This window comes from Rana temporaria, chromosome 1 (assembly GCF_905171775.1).
Source record: "Rana temporaria chromosome 1, aRanTem1.1, whole genome shotgun sequence".
NCBI classification, from domain to species: Eukaryota; Metazoa; Chordata; class Amphibia; order Anura; family Ranidae; genus Rana; species Rana temporaria.
The window spans coordinates 462,061,763-462,074,840 of NC_053489.1; the positions used below are offsets into that span (position 1 = coordinate 462,061,763).

At 40.6% G+C, this 13,078-nt stretch overlaps 1 protein-coding gene across 4 annotated transcripts in view; it reads right to left on the reverse strand.

Moving 5' to 3' along the window:
• Positions 1 to 13,078, reverse strand: part of UNC5C (unc-5 netrin receptor C) — a 490,092-nt gene that overhangs the window by 171,206 nt on the left and 305,808 nt on the right. For all 4 annotated transcript variants that reach the window (XM_040328065.1, XM_040328051.1, XM_040328072.1 and 1 more), the window contains exon 3: positions 2,573 to 2,794. In XM_040328065.1, coding sequence (XP_040183999.1) covers positions 2,573 to 2,794 — 222 coding nt within the window. The remainder of the gene's footprint in view (positions 1 to 2,572; positions 2,795 to 13,078) is intronic.

The window sequence follows — 13,078 nt, forward strand, 5'->3', positions numbered from 1 at the left end:
TTACCACACATAGTGTTTTGCTCTTTAGGACACAAAGTAAAATGTTGGTCTCATCTGTCCAGAGCACCTTCTTCCACATGCTTGCTGTCTCCCCCGAATGGCTTCTCGCAAACTGCAAACAGGACTTTCTTTATGACTTTCTTCCAACAATGGCTTTTTTCTTGCCACTTATCCATAAAGGCCAGATTTGTGGAGCGCACACAGTTGTCCTGTGGACAGATTCTCCAACCTGAGCTGTGGATCTCTGCAGCTCCTCCAGAGTTGCCATGGGCCTATTGGCTGCTTCTCTGAATTATTCTCTCCTTGCCCGGCCTGTCAGTTTAGGTGGACGGCTATGTCCTGGTAAGTTTGCAATTGTTTGGTGAGATATTGAAAGCTTGAGATTTTTTTTAGAAACCTAACTCTGCTTTAAACTTCTACACAACTTTATCCCTGACCTGTCTGGTGTGTTCCTTGGCCTTCATGATGCTGTTTGTTCACTAAGGTTCTCTAAAAAATCTCTGAGGGCTTCACAGAACAGTTGTATGTATAGTGAGACTATATTACACACTGGACTATTTAGGTGACTTCTGAAGGCAATTGGTTTCACTCAATTTTAGTTAGGGGTATCAGAGTAAAGGAGGCTGAATAAAAATGCTCCCCACACTTTCACAGATATTTATTTAAAAAAAATTAAAACCATTTATAATTTAACTTCCACTTTACAATTATGTGCCACATTGTGTTGAACGTTTGAAATCTAAAGTGCTAATTTTAAAGGATAATATGCAAGTTATTGTCCTAAAAAGTGTTTGGGGACCAGGGTCCTGCCCCAGGGGATATATATCAATGCAAAAAAAGTTTTAAAAACGTCCGTTTTTGTCGGGAGCAGCGAATTTAATAATGCTTTAAGTGAAACAATAAAAGTGAAATATTCCTTTAAATTTCGTACCTGGGGGGGTGTCTAAAGTATGCCTGTTACCCCAATGGTACCCCATTATCAATTTACATAGGGGAGGCCGGGAACTTGGGTTCCCCTTTGTTAAAGGGGTCTTCCAGATTCCTATAAGCCCCCCGCCTGCAGACCCCCAAACCACCGGGCAAGGGTTGTGGGGATGAGGCCCTGTCCCCATCAACATGGGGACATGGTGCTTTGAGGGGTCACGGACCCCCAAAGCATCCTCCCAATGTTGAGGGGGTCTGTTATGGATATTTGGGGGGAACCCCATTTTTTTTTATTTGACGCAGGGCTCCCCTTAATAATAATACCAGACCTGAAGGGCCTGGTAATTGAATTACGCATTTTTTTTTATCATTGACTTTTCTCTGTATTGCCGGGAGCCGACAATTCATTATAGGCGCGAGTGGTTTTAAATTACTTTTTTTCCTTCAGAAATTACATTTTGTGCAGGGACAGTTCTAAGCACGGGAAACAAGTGCTACTTCACAGGCATACTATACCCCCCCCCCCAGGTACGAAATTTAAAGGAATATTTCACTTCTATTGTTTCACTTTTAGCATTATTAAAATCACTGCTCCCGAAACTTTTTTTTGCATTGATACATGTTCCCTGGGGCAGGACCCAGGTTCCCAAACACTTTTTATGACAATAACTTGCATATAAGCCTTTAAAATTAGCACTTTAGATTTCTCCCATATACTTTTACAGGGTGTTCCGCGGCTTTTGGAATTTTCCCGCGAACACCCCAAATGGTTCGCTGTTCGGCGAACAAGTGAAAAAAGGTGAGTCACCAAAATTGGACATGTTAACTAAGGCCATGTAAGAAATGCCACTGTTGAATGAAATGCCCTGTACACGCGGTCGGAATTTCCGATGGACAAAGTCAGATGGGAAAATCCATTCGTCTGTATGAAATTCCGACGCACTAAAAACAACACATGCTCAGAATAAAATCGCGACGCATGCTCGGAAGCATTTAACTTCATTTTTCTTGGCTCGTCATAGTGTTGTACGTCACTGCATTCTTGACGGTCAGAATTTGGTGTGACTGCATGTTTGCAAGACAGCTTGAGCGGAATTCTGTCAGAAAAAACATCCAAGTTTTTTCCGATTGAAAAGAAAAAAAGGTCGTGTGTACAGGGCATTAGGCACCCCTTATGTTTCCTTTTTCCCTTATCACCTCTAACGTGATCTGAGGGTAACTCAAATTCATAGTCTTTTAATATGTCTGTCACTGTTAAATCTCTTTTTTACTCCCACATAGCACAGCATCAGTCCCTTTCTTCAGAAGACCATGATGGAATGACCATGGCCTATACAAATGCGACGGAAAAAAAAAAAAAAAACTGTTTAGAAGACCGAGGTTCCACATAATGTGGAACTGACAAAGATCCAACACCTATGCTCTGCTATTGTTCAACTGGTCATAAAAAATATTGATAGAGACAAATTGTTAGCTATCATCAAGTATTTTAAAGGTGAAAGGGTAGGGGGCAAAGAGACTCTAAACTATTGTTTGGTTTGCCTTTAACACTTTCACACGCTCAACTTGGGGTTAAATAGGGTCAGGTTAATTAAAAATCTTTATTCATCAACAGACTGCATTATTAAAAATATTCAGATGATAGTACCTGAGGTTTCATCCACTCTTTCATCCACCACATGGTCTTTCTGATGAACCCACTCGCTGTTGCACTTGAAGTAGATTTGAGTGGCTGGACTGGCTTTACAGTACAAGTTCACCGGTTTGTTTTTTACTATGTAGGCCTCGTCCGGTTCAATAAGAAAATGAGGCAACGGCTCTGGTGGATCTGAAGGAAACGTCTCTGGGAGTTCATGAAAAAAATCATCATCTGTAATAGACAAGCAAAGTATTATTTAACTTTAAAGCCATTATGGAAGCTTTTTCAATGCATGACAACAATTGTAGTACATCAATAGCATTGTAAACATTCAATAACATTTACATACTGTTTTTGGTACACTCTTATTTCTGTACAAATTATCAGTGTAGGAAAAACTGTAAGACCGGAATCACAATAGTGCGGTGCGAATTTCAGCTCTCTTATCTCTGCAGAGAGATAAGAGAAGTGTTCAGCAGATTAGCAACGTTTTAGATGCAAATTTGGAGACCTGGGAGAAGTTACGGGTGAGAGGAGAGTGGGGGAGAAGTGTATTAAGCTGAATGAGAGAAATTCCTGAAGAGAACTGAACACATCTGCGAATCAGCTGCGTACCCATAGAAGATAATGGGCTTGAATTCGCACCTGAGCCGCACCGCAATGACTAAAAGACGCACACGGTTTTACTGCAATGTGCAGTGCGAATGCATCGCACATATGTGAACCAGCCTCATTGAAAACAATGTATTTAGAAATGTTCTGCGTATTGGATGTGGTTTAAGCTGCACTCAATTCGCATAGGTGTGAACCTGGCCTAAAACTAAATTGCTGGGGGCCTCTTGCCCACTCATAACACACAAAACAATGCCTTCTTACTCCTTTAATACATCTTGGTCTTTTTAAACCAACATCAGTAGTCTAGCAATATGACTGGCTGCCACGCCCGTTTGATGAGTTTGGGTCTTTACACATTCTACATACAATATGCATGTATCAAGCAGTTCGGATGTTCAAATTTTGCATACATATGTGGACATTAGTGTGAATTGTATACGTTATTTTTGCAACTCATACATTTTGTTTTTACACAATAGAAAATGTTGAATATAAGTATTCAGAAAAATGGATTCTCAATGCTGCAGATGAGTTATAAAAGCACAATATTTCACGATACGTGCATGTATGTGCATTTTCCATTCACTTTGATAGGTCTGCTTAACACCTAAAAGATTTATCCTGCCCTAACTAAAGGTTTTAGTTATAGTTTATAGGCCTTTACAGTGTTGCATGACAGCCAATTCTCTAGTACAGAGTCCAAAGTTTTGAACACATTTTCAGTACTTTTTTAACAGAGTAAATTAAGTAAGGAATACAATATTACTCTGTTTCTCTCAAAGTTGTAGCCTATATGTTGTCCTCAAGGACTGTAGTTGGACACCCTTCTAGTATAGACATACACTGAACTACCTTACCCATAGGCCTTTAGTGTCCGAAGAGGTTGTTACAATAGCAATTCTATCATTGCATAGAACAGATAACCCCACAAGCCAACCTTATATAGCTGATCATCCTGCCATTGATAAGCCCCCTTTGAAAACGACAGGTGTGTCGAAACTGGTCAGGGATGTCATCACGCTCCCACGTGACCCCTGAAGCACGGGTGTTTCGCAAATTTTTGTTTTTATACTCATGCCGGCTTTTACTTTTATCTTGTGACTTGCTCGTTTTTCTTAACTTGCTCGTTTTTTAATTGCTGTAACGCTACACTAGCTTTGCAATAAACCACCTATTTTGAAAGGAGATAATGCACATGTGGCTTATTTTCTTATATCTCCTATGATCCATGGACTGGCATTCGGTGGATTAATCACCATCATTCCACTATTGGTCTCAGAGGAGGATTGCCTGTGGAGATACCGAGGAGCCTGGAGGCTGGAGGATCTAACATAACCCCTGCAGAGGTTTATATCTGCAAAGGTGAGTTTAGACCTTACACTCTGAGGTCCTACGGTTCTGGTAAGGGTCCCCCCTTTACTATTCTGTGTGGCACTGGAGAATATTTCATCGCTGTGGTGGCGGATGACAGTCTTACTTCCTATCTGCAGACACATCTATCAGTGTTCACTTGAAGTTCTGGTCTTTCCCCCCTTTTATTGGACTATTTTTACTGCATTGATTTTTGGATTATTCCTTATATGTGGATGCAATTTGAACCTTTTTGTATCCATCGGTTGTCTTGCCCTAGAACACCTAATATCACATACTGTTTAGTTATTGTTTGCACTTGGATGTCAAATGGCACTATTGTTGATATGTTTTCCACTGGCAGATCTTGTGATTTGAATTATCTGCTGCTGAGTTGTTTCATACATTTTTTTATTCATTTGTTATTAATGTTATTCATTACTTTTTTATATTTTTGGTATCACTTAGCGCAACTATTTATTTTCGTGTTTGCTTGTTTCATGATTATCACATGTTAATGTTGCTGCTTGGGCCTTTTTTTGTCAATATTTGTTTATCAATTTTGTTCTGTACTGATTAGCGCAGGAGTAACCCCCCTTATTTTGCTGGTTGTAAAGGCATTATATGCATGAAGGTAAAAAAACTTCAGTGTGCAGCTCCTCCCTCAGCCCCAACTAATACCTAAGCCCAACCTCAATCCAGTGATGTGCACAATACCCAAGGCTCTCCCAGGTCTCTCCCTCCTCGTTGGTTGAGATGCAGCAGCAGATGCCATTGGCACCCTTGGCTGTCAATCACAACCAGTGAGGCAGGGTCGGGGAGCGAGACTAAACTGTGCTCCCTGTGTCTTATGGACGCAGAGAGCCGGCTCGGGAGTGAGCATGCATGAGTGCCCCCACAGCAAATAGGGGGAGGGGCCCAGAGTGCCGGAAGAGGACTCGAGAAGATCGGGGCTACTCTGTGCAAAACCACTGCACAGAGCAGGTAAGTATAACATGCTAGTTATTATTTTTTTTAATAAAAAATTTACCTTTACAATCACTTTAAAGTGATTGTAAACCCTGTTACACCACTTTTCACTGCAGGTAAGACTATAATAAGGCTTACTTGTAGGTACCGTGAATATTTCCTAAACTTGCGCAGTTTAGGAGATATTTACTATTTACATCATTGGCACATGCTCACTGAAGAAACAACCCACTTGAGCCATTTCTTCAGTAAACGTGCCATGACTGGCGGCTCCCGCATTAATGTTCCAGGAGACATGTCGCCGGTCACATCGGTGTGCTGGGACCTCTGCACCAGTTTTTATCTAAGGTAAGTATTTCATAATGAGCTAGTATGCAAGGCATACTAGCTCATTATGTCTTTGTCTTAAAGGTTTTTTTTTTTTTAGTCTACAACCACTGTAAGTCTTGTCTTGTCTATGGTCAGCATGAGAGTATTTCCTTATTTTAACTTCTGGATGCACTGATTTCTTAATCTTGTATTTGAATACTTGAGTTTTTCTTTGACAGAAACATAGTGCTATATTCAATAACTAACACTGCTTGTGTTCCTAGGTAACACTAATGTATACAGCAATGCTACAAACTACAACAGTAGAATCACACAGGCTTGAGAGTTAAAAGGTTTTGTAAATCATCACCAATAATGTGATGCTTCTCTGGGGAGAAAGAGAATATATTACTAATAATTAAATTTATAGATTTTCTTTTGTGACTTGGCTACGTTTACCACTTAGCAGGTAAAACATTACACTGCCTTAAATATTTAGCCACCACTTTATAATTTTATTTATATTTATTCTGCACCGTGGTCTAGCTTGGTGCATCGCGCTATGCTTACTGTATCCTTTTATTAACATCTTCTATCAGAGGAATGAAATATGTAATAAAAATCTAATCAATATAAATGGGTTTGTTGGTGGCTAATATAATCTTTGCGTGAAGAAATTACATTTATATTTATACCAATAACAGATTGGGGCATAATATTTAGTGCAATTCAAGCCTTGTAAAATTGGGACTCCACGGAAACAACCAAATAGACAGCTAAATGCAAATATAGTAGCTGTTTTAGCTGACAAAAGATGTATATGTAGCGCCCCCTTACTTTCAGTATGGGCACTACGCTAAAGTTAGTGGGGAATGGGAGAGTTATTTTGCTCCCATTCATAATTTGTTAAATTTTGGGCTGCTGTCATTCCTGAACTGTCCTGTAGGTCAGTCTGCGCTCCAGGGGTGCCGATCCCACCCATGGGCGACAGTTGGCGCTAGAGGGTTTCTGGCAGAGCCACTTATCCCCAGCAGCCAATTAGAGGAGTTTTCCCTCGCAGAGCATGCTGGGGAAGAGTATATCTGTGGCAGACGCCATTTTTATTGGTTCTTTGCGGGTTCCAGGTTCCAGGTGCATTCACTTTAAGGAAGCAGTTACTTAAATATAAAAAAATACCTAGCAACAGCAGATTAAATATATCCACGACCGCAGCAGGACTTTAAAAGCAGATTTCTTTTTAGTTGAAAACATTTACTACAAAACAAATGAAGCAAATCTTCTGCAGTCAAGATAGTTGTTGCTCTCACGTTGCTTTATTTTTGTTTCCTATGACTGCTGCAGAAAAGTTATTTTCCCGGCATAACACATTAAGGTACACTGCTGGTATCTTTCTTTAATCCTGGTATATTTCAAACACCACAGCAGGGGACCATTAGTTAAAGCAAAGCCATACCTTTAATCATTTACTTCAGGGGTTGGGGAAATAATGTGTCATAAATATGATAGCAGTATAGTACAGTGTATATGGCTGTACAAGGTGCAGTGGACCCAGTTGTGATAACTCAGAAAAGCTGCCTTGACTCACTTTCATGGGTACCCAATGTCTTACAAACACTTATTTATACATTTGTTACATTACTGCTTTTATCTTCAAAGTGAATTTGGCAAATCAATCAGGATAGTTTTTAATGACCAATTTAAAAAATTTAATTTTTCTCATCATAAAAAACGGTCGTGTGTATGAGGCATCGTTATTAAAAAACTGTGCCTTTTTTTTTATAAAAAACAGCTATAGTTTTTCAGACGAGTGATTTTGCTAGGTCTGGGTGGAGCATCTTGGCAGAGTGATGCCATGAGTCTCCTGCAGGCAGCCGCTTCAGCAGGAGATTCAAACCAATAATCGGCAAGCTGAATGTACCAAGGTGATTGATCAATCAACTTGAGTACAACCAGCCTGCTGGATTCGCTGCTAAGTGTCTGCTATAATCGCTAGCAATAATGACTGTCTCCTCCTGGTGGAGAGGGCTTCCACCGCCCAAACCCATTCCTTGCCGGGAGAAGACAATTGCATGTCAGGAGGGATTTCCCTGTCAACACTGTGTTGCTGGAGGAATCATTTACTGCACGGTTTATGGCCTGCCTAAGCAAACATTGTTACATTTCAATTAAAGCGGGGGTTCACCCTAAAAAAAAAAAAAAAAAAATTCTACCATGCCATCCAGCATACTAGCGCGAGCTACAGTATGCCTTTATTTAATTTTTTGCGCCATACTCACAGTTTAATCCCTTAGTTAAGTTTCAGGTGTTCCTATGCAGAGGGGAACATGATTGACGGCCGGCTATGGCGCGTCACGCCTCCCGAAAATAGCCGAAATAGGACTTGGCTCTTCATGGCGTGAAGAGCCGAGTCCTACTCCGGCTATTTTCGGGAAGCGTGACGCGCCATAGCCGGCCGTCAATCATGTTCCCTCTGCATAGGAACGCCCATTCCCTGCGGGGAGTCTGAAACCTAACTAAGGGATTAAACTGTGAGTACGGCGCAAAAAAATAAAATAAAGGCATACTGTAGCTCACGCTAGTATGCTGGATTTCATGGTAGAAACTTGTTTTTTAGAGTGAACCACCGCTTTAAGAGGCAGTAACAGGTGGGCCGATCTGTGTGATGCAATTTGTACCCACAATCAGGAACCTTAATACTGCTAAAGCTGAAATTAAGCTCAAAAAATATTTTAGTCCTATGGCTTTAGTTACATTACTTACAAGAAGGAAAGTACTGTATGTCACAGATGTGCAGGTTGCTGGATCTTGAAGTCTTTACTGCAGGGTTGCCCCATCTTCTTCTTGTCTTGTCAAGTGCATAGCATGTTATTAGCTTCAGGCTCTAGTCTAAACAGGTGTGAAAAAATCTCTCAACCATGACCCATCCCCTTATCCCCTTTTCCTTCACTGAAAGTTTTCTTTGATTGAGTTCACTGCCTGCAACATGATCTGTGAATGGTGTGAGAGTCTGGTGAATCGGAGGATTCTCTCCCCTATTCACAGTTCATGTTCCAGGCAGGGGGAGCAATTCAAAATAAAAGAACATTTCTCAATAGAGAAGGAAGGAGGATGAGGTGGTTCCATGATGAGAGCTTTTGTCACAGCTTCTCCTCCTGGAGCCCTGCAGTAAAGATTTCTTCAGGATCCAGCTGCCAGCACAATTTGGAACATACCGTACATGATTACGGGGTGGTAATGTGACAATAGCTGTAGGGCTAAAAATAAGGAGAATCTGTGAAAGAAAAAAAATTATCTGTGCTATGCAGGACCTGTGATTTCCGTGGGATATAATACATATCTGTATTTGTTACGCTGTCCATACAAATGCCTCGATTTGTGTTTAACAGCATGGCTGGAGGAATCTCCTTTGCTGTCTAGCACCCGCGACAGTCGACACTGTTCAGCCAACAATTTTCCATCCAACTCCTTCTACAAAAGTCAGTTGAACAATTTACTTTTGCCAAGCTTGGCGGTGTTCATGGGGCAGCCATGGCTTGAATGATGACATATTTAGCATGATTTGGATGAAATTCTAGCTGTGTATGTATTACACATACACTTTACTTTACTACTACATTTAATAATGTGTAACACAAAGTCCAGATGAAGTTTAAGGTCCTGCTTGCATTATTGTCTCACCACTTTTCCCAACAGTTTTCTGCTATTTAAACCCTGGAACTTTTTATGTGATTATAGCAATCAGACCTTCCTGCCAATTTCCTTTAATTTGAGGAATCAAGTGTAAGGATCTGCAATGCCATTTGCTAACATTGTTGCAATATTTACACCTGCCCTCAGGAAGATTTCCTCTCAAAAAAGTAGGTTTTAAGTATTATATAAAGTGATATTAAAGGTTATTTGTGTTTTGTTACATCATTGTTTTTATACTTACATGCTTTGTGCAATGATATTGCACAAAGAGGCCTCTTACTTCCTCTTCTGTCCTCTCCTTCTTCCTCCAGGTGCCCCCATAGCAAGCTGCATGCTATGGGGGCACCCATATAGGTACGCTCTCGAGCCAGGTTGTATGCATCCATACACACGCACACACAGTGCAGCTTGGCAACGCACCCTACTCTTTTCTCACAGGAGTTGACTGACAGCAGCAGAAGCCTCTTAAAGTGGTTATAAACCCACCTTCCTGACTTTTACCTATAGGTAAGCCTAAAATAAGGTTTACCTATATGTAGTGGAAATATCTCCTAATTATCTCTCCTCACTTGTAGTGCGCCAGTGATGTGATGTGTAGAAATGGACCTCTGTGCTGTTTATTACTCAGCGTGTGCCATGACTGATGGCTCCCGCATGGGAGTGATGTCACATGGCTCCAGCCAGTCACATAGCCTGAGTCCAGGGCCCAGAAGGAAGAGGGGTGAAGATGGACGTGGCCTGCACAGGGGATAGCGCGGGATTCGTTTGCAGGTAAGTGTCACATAATGGGCTATTATGCAATGCATAATAGCCCATTATGCTTTTAATTTGCAGGGTTTGTAGGGAGCAAAAGAGGAAGTAAAACCCACCAGAGTTTACTTCCTATTTAAGGCTTGTACACACTATACGAAAATGGGAAGAAAATTTGGTCTGACGAATGACCTGACGATTTTCTGATCGTTAGTACGGTACTTTCGAATGCCTATTTCAGTTTTTCATCAGACAAAAGCTGGAAATGTTTGTCATATGTGAACTCAAGGTCCGATTTTTGTTTAATTAGGACCGTTTTTGTAAAAATCTTAAGCGGAAGACGATGCATGCTCAGAAACGAAAGACTACATACAAAACTATTCAACACATGGTATCACTTCTAAAGTTGTATTCTATCATATGAGAATTTTCATATGGTGAGTAACCTCTTCACTTTTAACATGAGACTAGCATGCACCAGAAACGGACGTTCAGTTGTCTGAAAAATTGATCGTGTGTACGAGGCTTTTGAGTCTTTAGTTAGACCAGGAAGAGGGAGCAGCGGCGCTGAAGCCAGGTCAATGCTGGAGCATGGGACGTCTCAGGTAAGTGGTTAGGGATGGGGGAAGAATTTGGAAGGGTTTCTACCTTAATGCAGAGAGTGCATTAGGGGGAAAAAAGTTTTGAGTTTAGAACCACTTTAAGGAGATGTGGGAGAGTAAATCAAATATCCTGTTCTCTGGATAAATTACAGAAAAATAAATATATCAACATATAAGATCTTGTATGAAAAAAGAATAGTTATTCAAATAGCCTTTTTGTAAGTAAATTTGACAAATTCCAGAGCCGTAGGGAAGGCAGAAAATTGGTGTATTGCTTGTGTGATCCAGAGAGACTAGTTATATACACATTGGGGTAAATTCACGTAGATCCGCGTATTTTTGCGGCGGCGTAACATATCCAATTTACGTTACGCCTCCGCAAATTAGACGGGCAATCGTAATTTGCCAGTGGCGTATCGTAAATCGGCCGGCGTAAGCCCGCCTAATTCAAATGTGGGACATGGGGGCGTGTTTTATGTTAATGTTCTGTGACCCAACGTGATTTTCCCAGTGTGCATTGCTCCTAATACGCCGCAAGGACGTCATTGGTTTCGACATGAACGTAAATGATGTCCAGCCCCATTACCGGATGACTTACGCAAACGACGTAACTTTTTCAAATTTCAACGCGGGAACGACGGCCATACTTAACATTGGTACGCCGCACTTACGTCACCATATAGCAGGGGTAACTATAAGCCGGGAAAAGACTAACATAAACGGCGTAACTGTACTGCATCAGCCGGGAGTACATTCGTGAATTTGCGTATCTAGCTGATTTACATATTTTGACGCGTAAATCAGCGTACATGCCCCTAGCAGCTAGCGTAAATATGCAGTTACGATCCGGCGGCGTAAGAGACTTACGCCTGTCGGATCTAAGGGAAATCTATGCGTAACTGATTCTATGAATCAGGCACATAGATAAGACGGCGCAACTCAGAGATACGGCGGCGTATCTGGAGATACGCCGCCGTATCTCCACTGAGAATCTGGCCCTTTATGCTAAAATATTACTGGTTCACATGCAAGATGTGGATTGCTTCTACTATGGCCATACTGACTGAGATCAAATCATTCCCGTTATTCAAGAGACGTGTACAAGTTATAGGCTATGTTATTGTAGATAACATTTAGGCATGGAATTAGAAACTTTGTTCATAAAATCTGTCCATCATTGCTACACCTTTTTTCAAGTCTTATTTTTATGTAATAATTCACAGTACATCATCCTACAGCACAGGATGAGCCATTTCATGTCTGCTCGGAGTGAATTTTACTCCTTTTCCAAATAACATGAGTAAATAACTGCTAGCTTCAGACAGTAAAATACAGTATCTATTACATTTGTTGGAAATAAAGCAAATTCTTGCAAAATGGAACACAGTGAGTGATGCTTCAACTTCAATTTAAAATGAATGTCTGCAAACCTAATTTTATATGCATCTTTTCAGGAAGATTGAGACACACTGCATCCTCAGTGGTTGAGGTAACTGTGAGTTACACGTACACTTTAATTCACATTAGGATTCAAAAATCTCTGAGCATTACCTTGTGAAATTAGTATGAGCAGGTGCTGCTGGTTTTACAACCACGCTCACCTTTTATCTTTCCACTTATTAACTGCTTTTCTTGTGCTGAGCAGGGGTCTGAGGAAAGATTAACTTTGTGCAAAGCATTATACTCCAGAGAATTTTGCCTTTTAACAGTCATCAATAGCTACAATGGTTGTGAAGAAATCTATATTTAAGTATAACTAAAAGGAATTTTTTTTATTTTAGATTTGCATAGAGTGGTGAGGGTTAGAACAACTGTCGGGTTTTTACTGCTGCCTGTGTCACCATTAGGGAGATCCTGTCTTTCTAATTGTCTTGATCATCCAACATCACTGACAATAAAAAAAGGGGTAAATCCAAAATTCTGAGTTGCCCCAAAACAAGAATAGAAAGGAAAACTTGACGGTTGTTTCCTTGACAACTGTATAAGAGGAAATAACATTAGAAAGATATACTGTCACTTCCTGTTGAGTCTACAGAATAGGAAGTGAGGGGAATCTTTATATGGAAAAATAGATGTGGGGAAAAAGAAGAAAACTGACAGCAATTTTTACCCCGCTCCCATTTAATTATTATTATTATTATTATACAGGATTTATATAAAGCCGACAGTTTAAGCAGCACTTTATAACTCAAGGGTAGACAGTACAACTACAATACACTTTAATACAGTA